This window comes from Crocodylus porosus, unplaced genomic scaffold, assembly GCF_001723895.1.
Source record: "Crocodylus porosus isolate Cpor-Errol unplaced genomic scaffold, CroPor_comp1, whole genome shotgun sequence".
Lineage (NCBI taxonomy): Eukaryota > Metazoa > Chordata > Crocodylia > Crocodylidae > Crocodylus > Crocodylus porosus.
In genome coordinates this window covers 28,726,110-28,750,303 of record NW_017728915.1, presented here as the reverse complement: position 1 = coordinate 28,750,303, position 24,194 = coordinate 28,726,110, and the positions used below count along the sequence as shown (strand labels likewise).

Genomic DNA, 24,194 nt, shown 5'->3' with positions numbered 1-24,194 from the left:
TTCCAGACCTTGGCCACTCGAACTGTGAAGAAGTTCCTCCTAATATCCAATCTAAATCTTCTCTCTTCTAGCTTGTGGCCATTATTTAGGAATAACGGTCACAAGCTGGCGGAGGGTAGGTTTAGAATAGATATTAGGAGGCGCTACTTCAGTCAGGGCTCCTAGCCTGGGGATTTTTAAAAGGAAGTTAGATGAGCACCTTGCTGGGGTCATCTGACCCCGGTGCTCTTTCCTGCCAAGGCAGGGGGTCGGACTAGATGATCTACCTAGGTCCCTTCCGACTCTAGCTATTATGAAACTATGAAATATGTCAAGGAGTAATTCTTAGAAGGTCATTTGAAGAACTGTCGCCACATGTGTTCAGTTAGCCTACATCATAATTGTTTAGGCCAGATTCAGGCCTATACTTCCAGCTTTGCCAGCTATCTCAGCTTCAGAATTCCCTTAAGCCCAGCTCACAGATTTTTGTGCAAATTGCAGAGGTTGAAGCAGCGCCAGGGTTAGAGGCTGGATTAATTTGGCAGTGGAGATGAAACTGTAATCTGTGCAAGCGCTTCCTGCTGAGACTGTATCACTTGTCCTCTTTTTCTCCTTCTCTCCAACTTTCATTGTTCGTCTCATTGCGTTATATCTAAAGTTGAATTGTTAGCTCTTTAGACCATATAATTTAAAGATATACCCTGGGTACTCAATGAATAACCCTTAAAGACCTGCTTACTCTACAACTCCAGCTTTATACTAATTGGAACCTTATTTGCTTAGGCTTTAATGCAACTGATCTTTCATTTAAGTGCCCTTAAACCAGTGGGAAAGCATGACAGTTACTTCAGTGGTCCTCGGTGAGATTAGCTGCGATCGGATATATGGTCATGCTACTGATGTGTGTCAGTCCTTCATAAAACCTGATTGCTAGAGCCTAGGGATAACGCAGTCATAGTAAAAACAATGTAGTATGTGATCTCCAATCCTGAAGGGGATTTTCCAGCAGATGTGGTCTGTTAATGCTGGTGCTGACTGAGCAATCAAGAGATGTGCACAGCATCTATAAAAGAGCCATTATTTATACTGCCCATGATGTATTTGCTAATTAAGTCCCTTGAGTTGCTTTTAGCGCCTACCTACCAGCTGAGACCTTACTCAGTTGATTCTTATTAAGGAGTGTCACCTAGCAAAGTCTAGGTGTATTTCTTTGTTTCTGATTAAATATTTTGTGCTTCATTCACCCACCGCTCACACACATCAGTGTAAACTTAAAATAAATCTATACATTTCAGGAGAGTTATGTTGATGTCAGCCACAGGGGAAATGAAGGGACAATCATCACTTTCTAATATTTTTGAACTGTTGTGACAGATTTACCCCATTCCACTGGCTTGTCTGTTTTATTTTCAGTCTGGACTTGCATACCAGTCCAGTTATGGTTTAGTGTAGCTCACAAGAGTCTATTAAATATATTGCATGTATTATATTAACCAGAAAGTGATAAGAGACAGAACTCTGCATAGAATTCTAATGAATTTTTTAGCCAGTGACATGGAAGTTCCTTGGTTATCCCTAACCTCCATTTTCATTGCTATATAGTCAAAATCATTAGAAAAGGGCACAGAGTTTCTCTTTAGTCTGCTATCAAAAAAGTAAAACACAAACTGGAATAATGCAGGTCAGGGCTATTCTTGCTGCCCTGGAAAATGTATGCCCTTCACAGCAACGCTCACAGTCGCTAAGCATTTTGGTGCCCCTATACTGCCTTAGGCGGACGTCTGTTCTGCTTAAATGTAGTGTTGATCCTGCTGCAGGTCACTGTCTAACTTAATTCCTCAAAGCAAATTAGTGTCAGAGACACAAATCTTGAAATGTTATTGGCATTGAGGCTATGGGATCTTTCATTTGTCAGAAAACACTAAAATGGTGGAAACTCCAACAGATACAATCTCTTCTGTAGTTTCTGTTGTACTTTGAAGTTTTGTACTTGATATATTCATACTTGATAATCTGTTTGGCTTAATAAGCAAATTAGAGTTTGTTGGCTTATCAGTGTTATTGCTGTGCTAATATTCTGCTTTGTACCCTATGTCGTAGAGCTTTTTTCTTAAAGTAATATTTCATGTCCATACAAGACTTTATTTTTAATTAATGTCTGCATTAAAATTTAGCAGCTGACAGACTACTTGTCAAGATTGTCAACTGATGTGTTGCCTGAAAAGGATTCAACAATGGATACATTAAGGATTTTATGGACAACATAAATATGCTCCAGTTGGGGTTGACCAGCCAACCTAATGTTTGAAGATTATAGAATAAATTCCACCAACCTACCCAGCTGCCCTCTTTTAATCAAGTTTTTTAATCAAATATTTATCTCAAACAGCAGTTATCTTCGCCAACTGCAATGAATAGAACATATGAATGGGTCCACATTTTTTTTATTAAATGAAGGACCAGTAGATGCAGCATAACCACATAGGTACAACAGTCTTATTGTAAACTGTGTACAGAAGATTGTTAACTGAATTGGGAATCTCTTTCAAACACAGAATTTTATCTTGCAAGAGTTATGATTAGGGGCTTCCCCTCCATGTAAATACTTGTCTTGTTCTTCCTTAGAATAGGTATGGTACTATCTGTCTTACTAGCTAACCCTATTGTTTCCCTCATAAAAATCCTCATAGTCTTCTCTTAGGCTCATAATAAGGTTTAAATAATGAAAGCTAATACTTTCAGGAGATTGGAAAGTTAATTGGCTCATTTCATTCTTCTTCTATATTCCATTTTAGCCCAGTAGAGAGCCAGCAACTTTGTACTTATTAAGATGCATAAAGTTTAAGATTATTCAGTACAGTTGCCAATTTGAAATGAAATTGAGTTAGTGTATTGACTTGCGTTAAAATTACACAGATACTTTGTAAAACTGCTTCCAGCTCAGAATAGATAAATTACGTGAAATTGCCCTTCGACTTTATTTCAGATTTGTAGATTTTCAGTATAAGCAAAACAGGAGAAATATGGTCAAGAACAGATGGGGAAAAAATCAGTCTAATTCCTAACTGATAACAACAACAACTGTAGCCCAAGCTAAAATGTGGGGGTTTTATTTTTTAGATGAAAATATAACTGGCTTTAGAGCAGAACATGACCAAATAAAAATCCTTTTCCTTTATTTTATTGTCACATTCCTTTCTATATCATAGTAGAAAGAATTTCAGGATTTTTATGATGAATACAGAGAATTTCCTGGGTTTTTTAGGTGTTAATGACCAATATTCTCTTCACAGCTTATATATACTTTATTACCAATGTAACTGAAGGGGAATGAATACTCTGGGCTTTCTGGTTTGGGTTTTTTGGGGAGAGGCAGAGTGGGGGCATAAAATCCAATTAGCAAGGGGTCTCACTTCATTATCCATAGAACAATTTGATGTGACCATGTTGACATAACACAAAAATTTTCTTTGGTAAATATTTTAGATAGTTACTACATTTCTAGTAACCAAACCAATTTCAATTTCCTATTAAAGAAAAAATAACATTGAGTAGTAATTAGATTAGTACTCTTTAACAAATATGGTTATTTACTTTTTCAGAAATAGTTTTAAGAAATCAGATAGAAAATAGTTAGTGCCAATGCACCTTAGTGGGTTATTTCTTTAAAAGAAGAAAACAAAATTCTAAAAGCTTTGGAAACCTTGTCATTGATTCATTGCTATGGAACTAAGAGTGTTTTCTGTTAGCATATTGGAGTCCAAAAGTTCCTTGACGCTAATGTGTTTACAAAGTAAAAAGCCAGTATGTATAATATTTCAACCTTGCAAAATCATAAATATTTACAAGTCCACATACAAAAATATACTCCCTCATCTTGACCAGGATGTTTGATGATAATGAATAAACCTGCAGTATTTAGTCACTGACCACTCCCCACAAAAGAATCCTTAATCTAGACGAAGAGAATTATCACCATGGCACACAGTGACCTGTGGTGTCCCTCAAGGCTCCAATCTCGGACCTGTACTCTGTAATGTCTTTATAAATTACCCAGACTCTGGTGTCAGAAGCGGACTAGCTAAGTTCGCTGATGACACCAAACTATGGGGAAGAGTGTCCACACTTGAGGATAGGCTGGTGATCCAGGCCAACCCTGATAGGCTCTCAAGGTGGGCAGATAAAAACCTGATGGCATTCAATACAGAGAAATACAAGGTGCTCCACCTTGGGGAAGAAATCCCACATCACACTTATAGGCTTAGCAGTGCTACACTCACTAGCACCGAAACTTAAAGAACTTGGGGGGTCATGATTGACCAGAAGATGACCAATGTGATACCACAGCCGGCAAAGCAAACAAAACTCTGGCTTGCATCTATGGATGCATCTCAAGCAAGACCCAGGAAATCATCCTCCCACTGTACTTGGCCTTGGTGAGGCCACAGCTGGAGTACTGCATCCAATTCTGGGCTCCACAATTCAGAGTGGACGTGGAGAAGTGTGAAAGAGTCCAGAAGAGAGCCGCATGCATGATCAGAGGGCAAAAAAGTAGGCCTTATGAAGTGGGACTATGAAGCCATGGGACTCATCAGCCTAGAGAAGTGCAGGCTCAGGGATGACTTGGTGACAGCCTATAAATACATCAGGGGTGTGCATCAGGATCTAAGGGAATGCCTGTTCACCAGAGCACCCCAAGGGAAGTTGGGGCCCAATGGTTACTAACTCCTGAAAGACCATTTTAGGCTGGACATAAGGAAAAACTTCTTTACTGTCCGAGCCCCGCAAGGCCTGGAATAGACTCCCCCCACAGGTGCTGCAAGCACCTATTCTGGATACTTTCAAGAAACTTTTGGATGTCTATCTTGCTGGGATCCATTGACCCTAGCTGGTCTTCCTGCCCCTTGGGCAGGGGGCTGGACCCAATGATCTTAAGAGGCCCCTTCCAGCCCTAATGTCTATGAAATCTATGAGAATTTTGCAAAGGATCTCAAAGCTCTTCCCAGGTGTTAGTGATTCAGTCTTTTATCACCCTGCAAGATGGGCATTGTCTCATTTTATGATGGGAAAATAGAGGTAAGTGTTCTCTCCCCCATTGTGTGCTCCCCCTATTAATAAAAATGTACTTTAAAACTCACCACTCTTGTGACATAACGTTAATTATTTAATTTAAGGCAATTTGATCACTTAGGTTCAGTCCATCTCAATTCGCTATCCTTCTAGAAATTTCAGAAATTTCTCAATTATGTGTTCTGTATACCAAGCCACTGTAGAGATAGTGTTTCTTAACAGCCAGAATACTTTCATGCATCTCCAAGTTACTCATTCTCTGGACCAAAACAAGTCATTTAAGATGGCATTTTCAGAAGTGCCCACTACTTTTGAGTGACCAACCTGAGGCCCCTGGAGCACTGGTTCCCAATCTTGTTAAACTCAAGGCATCCCATACCTTTCACTCATTTCTTGACTATGGAAAAATAATAGAGCAATTCTTCTATTGCAGAGAATTCAGAAAGACCACAACAGGTCAAAATGTTTGGACATTATGGTTTCTTCTTTGAAATTCCTGGGTCTATCTTGGGATTATGTGTAGATGTTTGCACATCTAACAATGCTAATATTGTACGCCACCCTGTGGTACCCCAAGGTGCCTCAACACTTGGATTGAGAATCACTACTCTATAGGTCAAGAGCACCTTGCATTCCTGTTAAGTCCATTTTAATTTCTGCGTGTTCTAGAGAGGAATCCTGGCCCCTGAATAAATGTTTTAATTTCAGGTGTTTCAAATGGTCATTGGGAATAAAGGCACCTAAAACTGTTATGCCTGCTGAAAACAGAGATCTCCATCTTAATGTGTCCCAGTTTGTTTATTTCTGAAAGGGCTGGCGCTCAGAGGTTTTAAGGCATAGTTTGTGTTTGAATGGACTTTATATTTAGCAAGTAGCTGTCATGCCGGCATCTTAAAAGATTTCTCTCTCTCTCTCTTCTTTTGCTGTTCTAAAGTCAGCCTGAATTCTTCCCCTTGCCTTTGTATAACTCTTTAGAATACAATATATAATTTTATTTACTGTGTAATAAGGTCTTGCTTTCTCCCTTGGGTTAGTTCTGTAATATAAAGTGTAAAAAACAGGGAAAAATGGCCTTTTCACTAGAGCTAGTAGAAAAGAGAGTGAATCTGAAAGGTAAAAAGCAAAGTGTGGGATACGGGGGGGTTGTTTTGCTTTTTAAAACTGAGTCATATTTTGAACTTTATTTTAAGCCCAAACTTTCATGTTACTACATGATAGGGATTTAGTTTGTTTGGGGCTGCTGTGTGGATTATTGAACAGTTTATTAGAGCTTATAGGAATATAGTTCCAACCAGAAGTCTTCACATGTATAGCTTGCAGAAATGCTGTTTATGCACTACTCTGTATTATTTTCTACAGTGCCTGTTTCCAAATATTTTTATAATACAGCAATTTGCAGCTTGTATGTGAATCACTGCTTTCCTGATGATTTATACAGATTTATACTACCTCTACATAACTAAAGATTACTGGGCAACCTTAGCAAGAGATTTCCTTTTTCATTCATTTGCAGATTTTTTTCCATAATCATCATCTGATGTAAATAGTTGCAGCTATACAGTGAAGACCTCGACTAATGCAGAATCTAGTTATCTGAAATACATTTCACTTGTGCTCGGCACTGGCTGATAGTGGGCTTTCCAGGTGACATTCAAGTTGCTGGTTAACATATGCAAAGCTTTCTAAAGCTGTGGGACTAAGGTTCTACAAAAGCCAACCTCTGCTTGCTTGATCTGCTCTATCACCTATATCCTGAATGTGTACTGTACCAAAAATGGAGACCGAATATTCTCAGTAACAATTTAAAAAAATACAGCTACAAAACATTTTCCAGTCCAGTAAATTAAATCATTGTATAGTACTCACGTAAAGCTATATATGGTAGCAAGGCCAGGGTGAACATTTTTTTAACTGTTCTGAAGTTCCCTTTTGTATTAAAATTATCTTTTTTCATAAGAGAGGGAGAAATTAATCACAGTGTTTTGAGCTAGCGTGAAGATGGAAGTGCCATCCATTTTTTGTGTGGTGAGAGCTGTACTGTATTGATGAGGCAATACCAGGAACAGTCTAGAAGATGGAGAGGCTGCTCAGAAGTGGTTCCATTTTTCAGTAATTAACTTTCCTGACTTGACACACAAAACTTAATGTCACCAGAAGGTTTTTGTTATTTCCCAGCTGTTGTTTTTGGACCTGGAAAACAATTTTTAGATTCTTTCCTGAGACGCAGAGTGTGTGGACTGCAGACTTTGAAATTTGACACTCTGTATAAACTCCGTAATCGTTCCCAGTTAATTTATAATAGCAAATTATGACAGGGATTAACTTGTCCCTTACAGAGTAGTTGAGTATAAGAACAATCATAAAAAACTATCTGTATGGAAATATAGAACTGCAGTGGATTCTGCTTTATAGAATAACTAGTTAATAGAATCAGCCGCTTATTTGAATCAATATGGGAAAACCAAAACCATTTGTAGATTACATGTAAAAATCACTCGTATTAGAATCACAATTTTCGGTTTTTGGAGTGACTTTACCGGGGAAGCCCAGGGATTTTGCAGTCTTGCGACAAGTCCCCTGCAGGCCAACAGAGTTCCAGGCTGCAGGGGGCGGGGGGGAGGAGGGCGGTCATGCAGGGGGCATCAAGTGCATGTGCATGTACATGGCCCCAGGCAGCCTGGAGAGCAGCGTCTGCAGGTAAATGCAGGGTGGGGAAATTGAGTCCCCATAGGGAGGGAGGGAGGGAGTTGGACAGGACTGGGGCCCTAGTGGGAAGTGGGCCAGCGCCGCGGGTGGCCACACTCGCCCCCACCTCCACTCCATGCATAGATCTGGGAGGTGTGTGTCCCCCCCGCCGGCGCCTCCAGGACTGTGCACCACACTGGAGAGCTAGCCCCACCCCTGCGCACAAGCCCACATCAGGCAGCAGCAGGTGGGGAGCCGGGCTTCGCTCCACTGCAGCAGCTGCCAAATCCTGCTGGAGGAAGGGGGTTGTGGACCTGGGTCCTGGGCCCCATAGCCCTGACAGCCATGGGGCTCCTCTGGCAGGGGCTGGGGGAGGGGGCAAGGGGTACCAGCAGGGCTGTGGGGGGAGAGTGAGAGGCACAAGTAGGACCTGGGGGCTGTCAGGGAGGAGTGAGTATCTGTGTTCTTAAGAAAACAGGTCTCCTTTTTAATGGAATCAGCCAGTTAATAGAATCAAATCACCATTTCTCAAAGTGATTCCAATAAGAGGAATCCACTGTATAATCCTTTATAATAACAGCCTATGCAATTATTTCATGATAAATATAAAATCCTATAAGAATACATTTATTTGGTCATCTTGGAATTGTTTCATAGTAGAAGTCACACTGACTCAAAGATCCTGAATATGTACTTTTTGAATATTTTGGCATTACTTTCTGAATTATTTTGCAGGTAGAATTGTCTCAGCTTCGTGGGAAAACAAGATGTTATGATAATGACTAGGGTAATAAAAAGATCTTGAATTCACAAAATATATGTTTAACTGTAGTCAGTTTTATTTTTAAGCAAAGAAAAACAGCTATCTTCATTTTTTTTTAATTAAAAGAAAAGGGACGTGCGGCTAATTTTGGAAAATGCAGGTACTGAAATAAATAAATAGCTAAACTGCTGACAACAGTTTGTAATCTGTTTAGAAATCACAGTTGTACTAGGGAACTGGAAGGTGGCAAATGTACTTACAACTTTAAATAACACTAGGAGTACTCAGGAAATTAGAGACCATGAACTTGAACTCCTGGGAAACTGTTTGTTACAGTAATTAAAAGTGAAATTATATACTGCTTTGAAGGTTGTAACATGATTGAATCTAACCAGCATGGATTTTGCAAAGGAAAATTATAGAAGAATTATTTAAACATGTCAGTAAAAATAGTGGATGAGGGAGAACTGGTAAACTTAATTAATTTGGACTTTTCAAAAGTCTGGATGAAGTCCCTTGCATTATGACACTAGGCTGGCTTGAGAAGTTTCACTGCGAGCAGGAAAAAATTGTCATAGATCAGAAGCTAGCAAAGAAACAGAACACAAAAGGTATGGACAGGCATAACATTTGAAGCGCTTCAGGGGGTGAGCAGACAGATATACACACCCTTGAAGCACTCCAAAAATAATTCTCAGGGAAACGGCTACTGTTTGGAAGCACTTCAGAATGAATCATTTCCACTTACATGTGCAACTCTATAGAGCACAACAGGGAAATGCAGTTGCTAGAAATGAGAAGTTAAAGGAGAGGCCTTCAGTCTGTTTGAAATGGAGAGCCACTTGATTTTCAGATAACACTCCTGCCTTGCTATGTTTGTGGCCTGACAGGTAATTTTGTGTCCTCTTTCTTTTCTTTCTATCCCTTGTGCCTGGCTACTAGGATGCTGGGGCACTTTCTTCCTTTGCAGATTTCTAGCGCTTTTGCGTAGTCCTGCATTTTGTACATGCTGTGCTCTACATTGTGTTTGGTGCTTACATATTCTACCTGAGCCTCGGGTAGAGCAATCAAGGAAATCAACTGTGGTGGGTGGGGCTGGACCTGATGATCTCATGAGGTTCCTTCCAGCTCCTAATGTCTATGAAATCTATGAAAATCTATGAAATCAAAGACCTACATGTCAGGTCTAGGACAACCAAGGTTGAGCTAAAAGGAAATTAATATAAAAAATAACTATCATAATAATAAGGATATTACTGTGTATCTGGCTCAGAAACTACTTTACATTTAGTAGTTAGGATCTAAAATCCTTCCAAGATCAATTTAACCGTGGAGTGTATAATTATTATGAAGGGAAAAAGCATGTACCATGGCTTGGCACTAAAGCACAAGTGTACTTACAAGTCTGTTCCAGTTTTTCCACTCTATGTAAATCTATCATCTTTGGGCAATTATTGAAGCTTGAAAATATTAGGTCTTGCTTAATTATGGCGTGACTTCATGCTTGAGCACTACTGAAAGAGGGGGAAAGTTCATCTTTAGTCCAGCCAAAAGAATACCAGCTTTCCTTATTCCCAGTCTCTTCTGCATTTACATGCAGTTTATGTGGTAGCCCTGCATTCATCTTGTGCCAAAAATCATAAAAGCAGTTAGGAAATGGTACATCAGTAATTTAACCAAATGGAATTTGTATTTTCCAAAAGCATCTGATTGAGGGGTTTTCCCTTTGCATTCAGCTTGAAGATACTGATATTACAGGCTTGATTCGCCAGTATAAAAGAATATAAAATATGTTTGAATAAAGGACTGATTGGGACACAGGTTAGCACACCATGGACCAAAATTTAAAACCTCAGAGCCTTAAGTGAGGCAGTATTTAAATAAAAGGCCTGATAACCTTACCAAAGTCAGTAGAGAACCTAGGCAAACACCCACTGGGAAAGCTGAAAGGACATACTGAGTTAAATATGTCCAGTCTATGTCTGTGTGCGGGAAGAGACTGTAAATCCGCTTCTCATGAAATGCAGAACAAATAACTGTGACCCTCTGTGATGGTCTGGCTTTGGAACCAGAGCAGGCACTTTTCAAAGCCATGTGCCTCTGTTCATTTCTACATCATTGTTTCCAGTTTCATCCTCAATAGATTTCTTCTCTTTGTCATCATTATTGTTGTTGTTAATATTGGTGTTCGTTCATTGCCATGTCAAAAACTCCTTTGTCGGTTTAACACTGCAAATGTTTTGTAAGGCATTTCTTTCCAAGCTGTCACCAGTATTCCCAGGTTTAAAGGGGGCCTGCTTCACCTGCTGTAGTCTAACCCACATTCGTTCTTTTTCTCTCCACTGCACGGTTTTCTGCATCCAGGCTGCTTAATCGAGGAAGAATGTCATCTGGAACTTTTTAATATGCCAGCCTGTTACCAATTTTAAATGAAGTACCATGTGATCATGAGAAAATATTTTTGCCTGCCTGGTGTCTCTTAATCCTCTACAGTGCAAGTTAAACAACACTGTGCTGGATGGAGTATTTCTCACTTAGCTAGTGTTGTAGGACTTCTTCTGGGGATAACGTTGCCTTTCATAGACAGAAGCACTCCCTCATTCTTTTTATTTTGCTGCAGTAAATGGCAATCAGTGGATTTCATAGCTGAGCTGGTTCTCTTCCCAGAAACTTTTTTGATCTGAGAAGTATGCTTTCATGTGGATATGTGGAGTGCCTTGGTCGACCTTTCTCTGCTTCTTGAAGGATTTAAGGCTTATGAAAAAGTTGTCTTAAAACTTAGTGGGTATGTCTACACAAGACATGCACCTTTATGTAGTACCTTATATTAGAGGACTAACCTTAATGAGCAGTAGCAAAGGCGCATTTATGAACACGTAGACAGGCCCAGTGTGGCCCGCAGTGTAGCCCACCTTCTCCTGCTTGGAGTTTTGTTTCTGTTTCACGTTGGTCCACATCAGCCTAAAGCTGTTCTGAAAAAGCCACAAGCCAGTGCACTGAGTGCTGTGCAGCAAGAGCATGCTGAACACATGCAGGCCAAACCAACACATCAGGGCAGGGAACAGAAACCAGCCAGTGTACAGATGAGAATTTCGAATGATCAGGTTTTCTTACTGAAAGATTAATTAGTTGCAGTGACATAAACGGAGTGTTTGAGTACAAGGAGCAATGTAGTGTGCTATGGTCAGAGCCATCCCAGGGGGTGACTGCCCACAGACAGTGCTGTAAAGGCTCCTCCGTGGCCACTGCTAAGTGCCACTCCCTCTCCCTCCTCCCCACCCCCCCTCCGCCAGCTCCGAGCGCTCACCAGTGCACTCTGGGCCCCACACAAGCTGATATGCCTTGGGCCCCACACACCCCTAGAGACAGCTCTGGCTGTGGTGGCAAAAGGACACTTGGTGGCAAAAACTTCCATGTGGGATTGTATCAATTCTGCTAATACAGCCTCTGATCCATTGTCACAAAAGTCTCTACAGATAGGTGGACACAGTAGTTACAGAGGTGATTACCATGTACTACAGGGTGCTTTGATACAGGTAGTCATGTAGCAATAGGAGCATGGGGCTCAGCATGGTCTATTTTGTCCAATGCAAGATAATGTGCTGAATATCAGTGACCCTGTCATGCATGGGTAGAGTAGTAAGTGCTAAGTGTCAGACTCTATAGGTTGAGGTATGTTATACCGCATTTTATAAAGCAGTGCCATGGGCTCACCTGCCATTTTTTCAGGGATAGTAATAGATAGAACTCAGCCTTTGAGCTTCTTCTCCTATCAACTTCCACTCTATACCTGCCCTGAAGCCTTTTTTCCATGTAGTCAAAAGGAATAGTCCCAGGGATTACACTTGGAGTATATGAAAAATGTGAGAAAGCCCAATCACTGTTCTGTTTCTTTTGATGGCTCAGTCTTCTGCAGCCTTCCCAGGAATGTTACAATCACAGTTACACATGCAGCTACTGCATTGTCCCATTTCCACACATTTATAAAGCACTGGTGCATGGCTTCAGGCTCTAGAAAGAATTCTACTTTCAGTCTCTCTACAGAGCATGTTTCTACAATATGAGCAGCTTAAACTGTCTTGTTGGTTGGATGCACAATTCAGGTATATTTTGCATTAAACCTGTACCTGAGGTGTCTTATCCTCCTCTTAAATAAGTAGAAAGACCTACTCCTGTAAATTTTTTTGCATTTGTTTTTCACGCTGCCTGTTGGTACATTCATCACAGCATCTACTGCAGCATTCCTTGAGCTGCCCTGTGGGCACGTCTACATGTTCATTAATGTGCCATAACGGTGCATTAAGTTTAGTACCTGTAATACTTATACCTGTATCTATCATACCTGTAATACTAATAACAGGTATTGAACTTAATGTGCTGTAATGGGCATTACTGTGCATTAATGCAAATAAAAACATTTTGTGTGATGCTTAATGCCCATTGGACTAATCTACTGCACATTGGCATGGTTTTTGCCAGTTGTGCTAATGTGCAGTAGAATTAATCCAATGAGCATTGAGTGTCTCATGTAGACGCACCAACTTTCCTGCAGGGAGAATCTGCATTGATGGTATCTTTAGAAAGGAAAAAAGCACTTGCCTTGTAGTTTTGCTTGTGAAATTATCAGTGTACAGAATCTTCTTTCTCCTGAACCCATTTTCCTTCTGAGTTAGAGCATTTCAGTAATCAGGTGTTTTGTCTAGTACGTATTGTGTGGGAACTCATTTCTCCTTTGTCCGCTGCCTCTTCTGGGATACTTTCTAAATTTAGGGGGTGGAAAGGAAGGGGGAACTTTTGAACTTTTTATAAGTAATTGGAGGTTAAGAGATTTGTTGGGTCCTGTTTATGGACAGCATCTAGCTTGGATGTTTCAGGTTGTGGAGTTGGCACAAATGCAGTGGGGTATAAAAACCCTCAAGGCACCCAAATCTACAGGTGCCTCTGATTATCAAAATATCTTAAGCACTAGAAAAGTTTCTGCAAGATTCTCACTGGAGGCATAAGACCCAGGAGTAAACATTTTGCATGATGTGATGATCTTTTCAGAGGAGAATTACAAAATGGATTATTTTCCACTTCTCCAGTGATGCTGGGTTTTTAGTTGTTTTTTTTATTAACTGCATAATATAACCACAGGTGTTTTGGGGATACATAAGGATAATGAAGACTCTGAAGTGGCAATACAGCCAAAAATAATAAATATTGTTGTTGACAGCTTTTATCAATACTTGGATTTAGCATTTAATAGAGTAACAGCAATTCTTATGTTTCTCTTGGCCTTTAGGCAGTCGAGAACAGCAATGCAGGAGTCAAGTGGCAATAAAAGAAAAGCAAATATAATGTCAGGGACTGAAAACTAGATATCAGTATAGTTGACTATGGTTTTATCAACCAATACAAAAATACCAAGATCGTCTTCTTTTAAGCAGACCCCTTTCTTCTTCCATTGGAGATATGCGTCCATATGTGCTAAGTCCCAAATCTTCTTGGAAGTGAAGCAAAAGTCTTCACATGTATAGCTCGCAAAAATGCTGTTTATACACCACTCTGTATTTTCCAGAGTGCCTGTTTCTGAATATTTTTATAATACAGCCATTTGCTGTTTGTATGTGAATCACTGTTTTCCTGATGATTTATACAGGTTTATACTATCTCTACATAACTAAAGATCACTGGGAAACCTTAGCAAGAGATTTCCTTTTTCATTCATTTGCAGATTTTTCTGTAATCATCATCTGATGTAAACAGTTGCAGCTATACACAGTGAAGACCTCAACTAATGCAGAAACTGGTTATCTGAAATACATTTCACGAGTTGTAGTGGAGAATGTAGTCTGTAAGCAGGCTGCACTGAGAGGTTTTTGTGGGGAGGTTGTGGGGGTTCTTTTGGTGCCAATCTCCTTGGAGCTTATTCTGTGTACAGTAGAGAGATTTTTTTCTGGTTTGTTTAGAAGGCTTTTTCAAGAAGTTATCCCCAGTTCAGCAATATAAATACTGTTCCATCTTTATCTTCCAAACCAGTATAATTCTTCTATGTTTCAGCATATTCCTTTTTTTCTTGTCTCTTTTTATATCCTAACCCTTGCATTCTGTCTCATAATAATAAAATATTGCTGGTGTGTTGGGAGTTTTTTCAGGTGCCTTCACAGCTTCTTTCAGCATCTTATTTCTCAGAAATCCTCTGCTGTGATTTCTTCCTCACAGCTTCCACTCATTTCTTTCTCATTCTCCCACTCCCTCCTTTTGGGAGACCACTCAGAAAAATCTTCTCTCATGTTCAAGCACCTCTCCCTAAAGAAACTTCAGTCATAACCCACTTACTCTTTCCTAGCACACGGTAGCCCAAAGGCATGGTCAGTGCCTTACCAATTCTAACCTCCACCTCTTCTGCAATCTTGTTTTATATTCCTGCTTCCATGTTGCTAAGTCTACCATATAATACGAGTAACCTTTCTGCCTTTATTTCACTTACTGTCCTAATTTGTATTGCCATATCACCAGGACATCCTAGTCAAGGGCCTTTATGCCGCTGTACTAGGTGCTGTTCTGGGAGCAAAGATGAGATCCTCCCTGAAGAGTTTACAGTCAGAGTCTAAAAGAGGAGATGATGGACAAATACAGTCACTAGAACAGTAAGACTGTACTGGTGACCATAATAAGGCCCAGTCTTGGCATGCTGCAGCCTTAAGGGTAGTCAGGTTTTTTATTCATCATTGGAAAAGGAGTTTTAAGGGTGATTTGAGAGAGAATAACAACATTACTTTGCAAATATGAGAGCGTCTCCCAACATTACTTTGCAAATATGTATAGAAAATAGCCACTTGTCTGAAAATTTAACAGAGGCCCAATGGAGCTGACATCTTTCGTTGATTAGAAGCAGGAGTCAGCTTTTGGATATCAAACAGAAATGACAGGTATATTTGGTGTAGCTGAGAGGAGACCACTGGTGGTGTTCAGAGAAAGCTAACGTAGGAGGAATTTGGGGTCTGAGAAAAGGATCCTTGCACTGAATGAATACGAGTCAGGCAAGATAGCATTTATCATGGGCAGGGGAAAGGTGAAGTTATTAGAGACTGGTGAGAGCAGATTCACCAGAGTACAAGGAGAAGAAACTGGACTGGAGAAGATGCATTTGGGGTACAGATGTTCTGGGCAACAGTTGTAAGTACCATGTTCAGGAGCATAGAGAAATAGCTGGGGTCAGTGATGGGAGAAGATGAGAGAAATTAAAGCATGCTTGTGTTAGGGGGAGGAGGGACGTGACAGAAAGAGCCAGAGGAGTGACAGCTTCCAGAGAAGAGTACAGAAAAGGATAAGAATGGATCCAAGAGGGATCAGCAGATAGGATGGGGTCACTGGACCAAATGAATGGGCTGAATGAGATCAGGTAAGAAGCATTTGCCTGTGATGAGCAAAGGGATGAGAAGGGAGAGGGAGAAAGTGGTGATATTCTGGGCTCAGCATAGTGAAGGAGAAGAGAGTTTGAGAAAGAGCCAAAAGTTATGATAAGGCACCTGGGATTGCAAGTACACAATGCACTTAAGTTGGAGAAGGAGACTTGTTGGTTCGGAAGACAGCAGAACTTGAGGAAAGAGAAAAAAAGACTTGTGGTGGAAGAAATCAGGCTGGTCCTGAGACTTCTGTTGGAGGATGTTACACATCCTGAGAGCATGAGTAGATACTAAGGTGGTTTGGGGTTGTTTTACTTCACTTAAAACAAGCATGGCCATTTGTACTTTTTCTACAGCTTTGGAAATTAAAGGACTGCAGAACAGCAATAAAGAGAATATTGAGCAAACTGCATAGGAAGCCTGTTAAAAGAGTACTACTGGTCTCAGTTATTTGATCATAGTAATTTTATGGCACATTAGTTGCCATGACAACAAACTGCAGTTCTTAGTTTGTCAGGATTTTTCTTTATAAGGTGGGCCAGACTGCAACATATATTTATGCACTGCTCCTCCAGCATCCCTGGAGGGAACCTCGTACAGCATGGTAGGCTGCAGAACCATTCCAACATGAGCCTTTCTGCTGAGGCAGCTAATTGTTGAGCCTGTTGTAAGGGACGGTTGATTTTTTTTCCTTAAGTACGTGGATGCTTGTAGAACAGTTTAACAACCAAAACTCATTCTCTGTAAACCAGTGAAGGGCCAGGTCCAGTTAAGGATCTGGAATCATTAAAGGTAATCTCTACAGTGCTTGACTCTTGGGCATCTGGCCTCTATTAAAGTCATCCAGAGCCCTCAGTTAGGTGCCTTGGCTTCCTTAACAGTACATGAAAGATTAGGCAGCTGGGGTGGATCCAAAACTGGCAGCATGCTGGGCAGGGAGCCACCTAAGCCAGCTAATAGAAAAACTGAGGACAAGGGTATTTCTGAAAGAGATAAATACCCCTCTAGGTGGTCTAGTTACCTTCCTTCACTATCCAGAATCCTCTTCTGAAGGTGGGTGCCTCTGCCATTCATTCTTTCAAAGAAGCGAGCAGGACCCACTCTCATTTTTTATAACACCCTAGTGGTGGAGTGGCTTGATCAGGTCGTAGGAGGCCTGAATTCCCTTCTCCACCAGAGGGGTTCAAGCCCACATACTGCACCTCCTGAAGAGAATACCCTCTCCACTTGGATGTTGGCTTTTTTGGGTTGGCTCATTCTCCACTCGTCCTGTTGCAGCTGTACCACTGTGCACAAACAAATTTAAGATGCATTGGCCCAGGCGGAGGGCCCAGGAAGGAAAATGAATCTGTAACCTAGTGATGCAGGCTGTCAGCTAGACAGGAGGAGGTTGTGGTCCCTGCTCTGAGGTCTGAGGTCAACAGACCTTACGACGACAGGCTGAGCGCCGTGGGGCTCTTTAACCTGGAAAAGCGCAGGCTCGGGGTGATCTGATGGGCACCTATAAGTTTATCAGGGTGACCACCAGGATCTGGGGGAACGTTTGTTCACCAGAGCGCCCCAAGGGATGACAAGGTTGAATGGTCATAAACTACTGCAAGACCGTTTCAGGCTGGACATAAGGAAAAATGTCTTTACTGTCCAAGCCCCCAAGGTCTGGAACAGTCTGCCAGCGGAGGTGGTTCAAGCACCTACATTGAATACCTTCAGGATCAAATTGGATGCTTATCTTGCTGGGATCCTATGACCCCAGCTGACTTCCTGCCCTTTGGGTGGGGGGCTGGAGTCGATGATCTTCTGAGGTCCCTTCCAGTCCTGATGTCTATGAAATCTATGACTGTTTCAGGACTGCTGTTCAGATTAAGGCACTTCCAAAAAGCAGAATTTTAGGTACCTGGGCACCTTTGAAGTCAAAAGTAATGGCCCATAGAGCAGTGCTTCCCAAACTTTTGGGACCAGTTACTGCTAAGCCTGGAAGTGAACCGTGGACCCCATGACAAGGAATCTTACGACAGATTTCCCAAACCATGTGGTGTACACACAGGATCTGACCCAGCTCCAAGTTAAGCAAGGTGGAACCCCTCATCATGAGAGCAGACTCTTGCCTGTAGTATGTAGTTTACTTTTACATTTCTTCTATTTGGGTGAACTTTGGTTTAGATAAATTGGTTATATGAATTAAACCCACTAAAGCCATAGCAACCTTGACTTTTATCATTTGCATTGTTTGACTCTGACTTCTAATTTTAGTAATCTTACCTTGTATTAAAAGCATCTGTCTATACAGCCAGTGTGGCATAGGTTTTAAATTTACTAGTGGGTTTTTTTTTAAACTGCTCTATGGGGCATTATTCAGCCAGCTGCATCCAGGGACTAATACAACATGTGTTCTCAATTTGGGGCTCTTTATGTTGGGAATTTTCCACTGTGCAATTATATTAAATCTGAGGCATCTGACAAGAGCAGAAAATGGTTTTCTAACTCTATACAAGGTTAAATTAATGAAATAAAAATAGATGGAAAAGAAAACAAAGTAGAATAAGTTTGCTTTCTCATGCAACTGCAGGCTGTACCATGAGGTCAGGGACTTAATGCTAACCCAGCCATCATTCAGGCACTGTGATAAAGACTGAAGCAAACGAGCTATCATAAATCAGGTTGGAAATTACCTTCTGTCTTATTCTTGTTCGTCTTCTCTCACTTAGCACGTATAACCAGTCAAACTGTACTCTTAGTTATACACTTAATTGCAGTACAACACAAAAATTGCATCTATTAAATATTTCACTTTGTCAGTGTCTAATCTCTGCAACGTTACCTGTGCACTTTTCTTACGAGGAGGGCTCTTGTAACCCTGATGGCATTCTTTTTCATTGTACCTATGTAGCCTTGGGGAGATGTTATAGTAGCAGGCATCTGTCTGTCCCATGAGATAATACAGTTATGCCAAGTGAGACATCAGCTCACTGAATGTAATCCTTGCTTGAAAGATAAAGCAAAGCTGAATTGACCTCTCTAGGGTAAAAAAAAGCCTGGACAGTGTATATGGAGACACTGAGGTACCCATGCACCAGTACCCCCTCTCAGCCTTGCTGGCTTAATCCAAAGGAAAGGCAACTTGGCTACAGCAAGTGCCAGAGCAAAGGACATTGTCCATTTGTCCATCTGTCAGAGCTCTACTCCTAGAAGGGCTGCCAACCAGGATTAAAGAGCCCCGTCTACCCTATCAATAGCATTGCAAAGAGGTGAGAGAGCAGTATTAGTTGAATGCCAAGGTAAACTTGTTCATAAAAGAGGCAGTGAATTCAGTTACAGAATATACAGGTGCAAATGTCAAACCAAGCAGGTAAGCATTGCTGTCTATCAGCTTTCCAATTACAAAATTTTCTATTCTTGCTTTGTTCTGTGATACCATGAAAGTAAAAGCTTGAGGGACATGTGGACAATGCTAGCTTATGTACTGTTTGTATGTCCCACGTACTGTAATGGCCACTTTGCATTCACCCTTTAGATTCAGCGAGCTGTTTTAGTTTTATTTTCAGTTTTAATGGGATACTTGACCTTCACCTTTGTGTTTCAGTGAAACATGGTATAAAGCTTTTACTAAAGTCAAATAAGCTGTTTTATTTCATCAGTGGAGAACCAAGGATGCTGTCTGAATTTAGCAGGTTCAGGACCCCATAGTCCCCTGCAGGTTGTTAGCACTATTTCACTTGTACCTCTATTGTAAGGAACTTAATAAATGGAGGCACCAGGGTGTTGTCTGTTGCCTTCATTTTCTTATTCCAAAGGAGCTTTGTACATTTAAAACATAATCACTATTGTTCAGGCAGGGGATTCAGTGAGACTTCAGAGTTAGTGCACAACATTACAGTTTAAATGAGCAACTGCACTGGCCACAATAGTTAGCATCCTTCATTTATCACTACAGATTTAGTCTTGCAACCTTCCACAGCCTTTGTTTCAGTCAGTCAGATTAGTCTATCTGTGCTTTAGTCATCTGTGTTCTTACTGGGTGGTGCCCTAGTATTGATTTTAACCATCTTATGAATACTTCAGATGGTGCATCTTCAGTAACAAGTGCTTTATTTTAGCATTCTCATTTTGGTTTTCATTGGACTCCAAATGTAGAAAATATTTTATCCTGACCTTTGCTTGGACTCTCATTGAAGTGAAAGGTGACTGTTTGGCCCTTGGCAGACATTGCAATTGAAGTGTGATTAATGTGTTAATGGAACAATACATTGCAACATGCCACACACTCAAGCAGTTTATAACCTACTAATGAGCTGCAGAACTGGTGATTGAGATGCAAAGATGTTACTTGTTAAATGTAGAATATTTTTGCAGCTTGTTTGTATCATGCTTTAATTTGAACCTGTAGTGGGTTATTTCAACTAAAATATTGTTGCGTTTCTAACACTATGCACAGTTGGCAAATTCTTGTCAACTTAAGCAGTAAAAATGAATAGCGGGAATAAGGAACACTTATCTATGGATTTCAAATCACTTCACAGATGTAGGTAAGGCTTATTATTCCTTTAGTAGCAGAGGTGAGATATGAAGGCTATATCTGCACTTAGCTTTTTGGTTTCTTTTTTTCTTCTTCCTGTTATCTCTTCTGGCAGTGATTGGGAATACTCCAATAGGCAGTGAGTGCCCAAAGCAAATGCTGTTGTAACCAGAGCCATCTGAATCTGCTCACAGCAGGTCGGCCCAGTGTAGTAACACTAGTGTTTTGTGTCTGTTCTGGTACTCCCAGCCTTACTACTACTGATGGAGCTGTGGCGGTAGGATAACATAGACATGACCAGTAATGTTGAACTATTGCAATATGTTGGGGGCATCTGGTTTTAGGTCCAGGTCGGAGGCGCTCAGTCCACTAGGTTACTGTTAGCCCTTCTTACCTAATCATTTTAAATAGCCCCAAGCTTCAATACAATTTTGTTTGACTTTTGAAAAACCTCTGTAGCAGGCAACCGGTTTTTGTTGGCTCCTTGAGTTGCTGTAAAAGATGTTTTTTTCTGTATATATTGTAATTTCCTTACCTTTTATGTACAAAAGCTGGCAGGTTTTCTGCATAAATGGAAGATATTCCCGCTTAGCTCTGCAATTTGTTTGTCAGCTACAAAAACATTATGTAATTATATGATAAAGAAATATTTCCAGTTCATAGCTGTGCAGAGCAGACCCTTGCGTTAAAAATAAACCTGTAGAGCTAACACAGTGCATGTAAACAGAAGTTGTTTATTACTATCCATTTTATTTATATAATTTATATCAGCCACAGGCATTGCAACATCAAAACACTGTTCACCATTGTTGGATTTGGACAGGAATGCAGCAAGTTGCTGTCATTATGAGGATTTAGATTTAAGACCCCAGAACATTTAGGCTCAAACCCTAATTCACAGACACCTGAAGACACAGCTGACAACAGGAATGTGTCACTGCTGGCTTTTTTCTTGTGACTGTCTCCATATTTGTGCTTTTAAAAAGTGTAAGTGGAAAGATTTTGCTTCAGCAACACTCATGCAGGGCTGAGAATCTGTGAACCCCTTGGCCTTGGCAGTATTGCTCAGTCTGTGTATTCACTGGTGTGGGCAGGGGTGGATCCAAGCAGCAGCCAGGGACCTTTTTTTCCATTCCCTGAAGCAAGAAAGAACCCCCCATCCTTTCCTCTCTGTCCTCTCCATGCCACTGCGTGCACCCTCCAGGGGAGGCATGGGGGGCACATGCCCTCCTGGATTTGTGTGCAGGGCAAGAGCAGGCTGCCCACTGTGGGCTCAGGGCCAGGAGCTGCACCAGCCCCTTCCCACCGAGAGGGGGGACCAGGGCTAGGAGCAGGGCAGGTGGTGGTGGCACTGGGAGGGGTGAGGCTGGCACAGCCCCTGGCCCTGAGCCTGGTGGGGCACATGCCCCTCATGCCTCCCCCAGGGGTATGCACAGTGGCAAGGAGCTGTGCCCCCTCCCCACTCTCCTACGCCCCCTGGATGAGCCACCCATGGCTCCATCCCACTTCTGGCCCCAGGGTGCCATGCACCACCCTGTCTGGGCAGCGCCTACCGCTGTCCCAGCCCCTGCCTCACTTCCTTCCTCGCCATGGGGGCCTCGCTCTTCCCTGCCATGCCCCTCCTCCTCCCCCCCCCGACTTACCTGCAGGGTGCTGGCTGCCCAGCTGTGCTCCTGGTCACATACATGGCAGCACCTTTAATTGTGCTGATTCCCCTGCCCACCCTCCACCTGCCCACTGAATGGTGGAGGGGCCCTGCTTGCAGCTTGCTCCTCTGCAGGGAAGTGAAAGCCGCGGTTTTGAACTTGACACCGTTTTTGTTTCCGCTGATTGGCTGAGGAGACCTGGGGCCCTGGTGCTTGCAGCCCATGAGTGGGGAGACAGAAATGGTGGGTGGGATGGGAGGGAGGGTGCAGCCACCCCTGCAGTCTAGGTTGTCGTCCCTGCACTCCCCTTTATGAAATTCTGCATCTACCCATGGGTGTGGGGGTGTTTTGGGGCAAGGCAGCTACAGGAAAGGGGGGTGCAGGCTTGGAGGGGAAGCTGGGCAAGGGGGGATGGAGATTTCCACTCAGGGTGAGGTGATGCTGGTGGGCAAGGAGTTTAAGGAAGAGTGGGGGAGATTTCTTATACCTGGTTGGAAGGAGTGGTTGGGTTTGGCAAGAGGTTTTCCTGTGTGGCAGTTTGGGCAAGGAGACAGTGACTGGAGAGAGAAGAGCTGGAATTCTTGGGGTTTGGGTGTTGTTCGGGGAGTCCTGTGTGGTTTGGTTTATTAGGAGCTGCTTTTGAACAGGGCAGGATAGAAATCTAATCACTAAAGAAATGAGCTCAGATTCCCTTTAGGGCAAGATCTGTAAAGAACACCATTAGGAACCTCTTGCATAACTCCATCTGTCTACGAGCTGTCAGCTAGCTCCATGCAGCTCTCACAGTCTGATTATAGTATATGTCTATGTGTGTGCATGACTGTGTGAGAGAGAGAGATAAAAGACGTTTAGAGTTCATTTGCGTTTCCTAAGATCCATTTATGCTACCTTCATTCTATAAATAAGTAAGATCAGAAAAGTTATAAAAGACTGGCTATCACTGTCTCTTGCCCAGCTGTGGCTAGCTTTCCTTGTCAATCTCCATTATGTGAGAGGGTAGAAGCCTTACCCTCCTGAATAATCAGATGCAAATTAGTCAACAGAGGTGAAATTTCCAGTCTATGTGGAAAGAAAAGAATGCAACCATGAAATTAATTTTATTCACCATTACATGGTACTGAAATAGGAGTTTTGATGATGTGAAAATGAATCAACGGGACAACACACTGTAATCTAAGGTAAATGTCAGGAATGTTCTTTTAGTTTAATAATCAGTAGTATATTTCCTCAAACTTGTCTTCTCATTTGTCCCTTTAAAGCATTGTGACAGCTGGTCTGCAGTCCCCAAAGACGAGCAAGAAAAATAGTTCTTACATATATGATTATTGCTTATATCATATTGACGGAGAAAAATAATACATAGCTTTTCTTCTCTTTGTGGACTTCAGTTTTCTGCAGCATTTGTTTTACTCTTCATCCCTTAAGCATTGGAAATTAATAAAGCTCATTTTCTAGAAAGATATGCTCACATCTGTAATGACACATCTCTGTTTGCCATTATTACATTTTACAAGCAGATGGTCTTGAGTAACAGGAGCCCTGGTAACCTGACTGATTTAAAGAGGTTAGCCATCTCTTCCCATGTTGTTTCCTCTGTTGCATTTCTGGATTCCCTTCCAACCATTTGTACTGTGGCCTTCATTAATGAGTCCTTAAACCTCCAGCAGTGTACAAAACACGAAGTTTGAAAGTCTGATGTGGCACTTTTTTTTGATTCCATGTCCATTGGATATTTTGGTCTCTGATTTACCTAATACTGTTTTTTCACTTTTAGTTTCTGATTCTGTAATTCTGTTCAGATGAATAAGCCCTATATCTGTATTTATATTGTATAAACGAAGAATCCTGCCCTCTGAAGCAATTGTTAATGTCACAGGCAAGCAAAAGAGTAAAACCATTGGGTAATTCAAGAACGTGTTCTCTACATTCATTAGGGTTACCATATTTCCAGTTTCAAAAAAGAGGACATCTGTTGCATGGGGGAGGAGGGTATATGATTGTGGGGGGCAATGATATGCCTGTGCCCTGCCCATTCTGTTGCTCGTCGCTGCCAGGCCACAGCCCCCCAGCCCTGCTGCTGCCCCTCACTCCCAACTGCAGTACCCTTCTCCCTGGACCATGCCGGTGCACTCCCAATCTGCAGCACG

The 24,194-nt window shown here is 41.7% G+C and overlaps 1 protein-coding gene across 1 annotated transcript in view; it reads left to right on the top strand.

Annotated features, from left to right (window-relative positions):
• The first annotated feature begins 6,116 nt into the window (after positions 1-6,116).
• The window catches only part of LOC109310353 (protein phosphatase 1L), a 40,067-nt gene continuing 21,989 nt past the window's right edge, over positions 6,117-24,194 (top strand). Inside the window, exon 1 of the mRNA XM_019535436.1 lies at positions 6,117-6,162. Within this exon, the coding sequence (XP_019390981.1) occupies positions 6,117-6,162 (46 nt within the window). The remainder of the gene's footprint in view (positions 6,163-24,194) is intronic.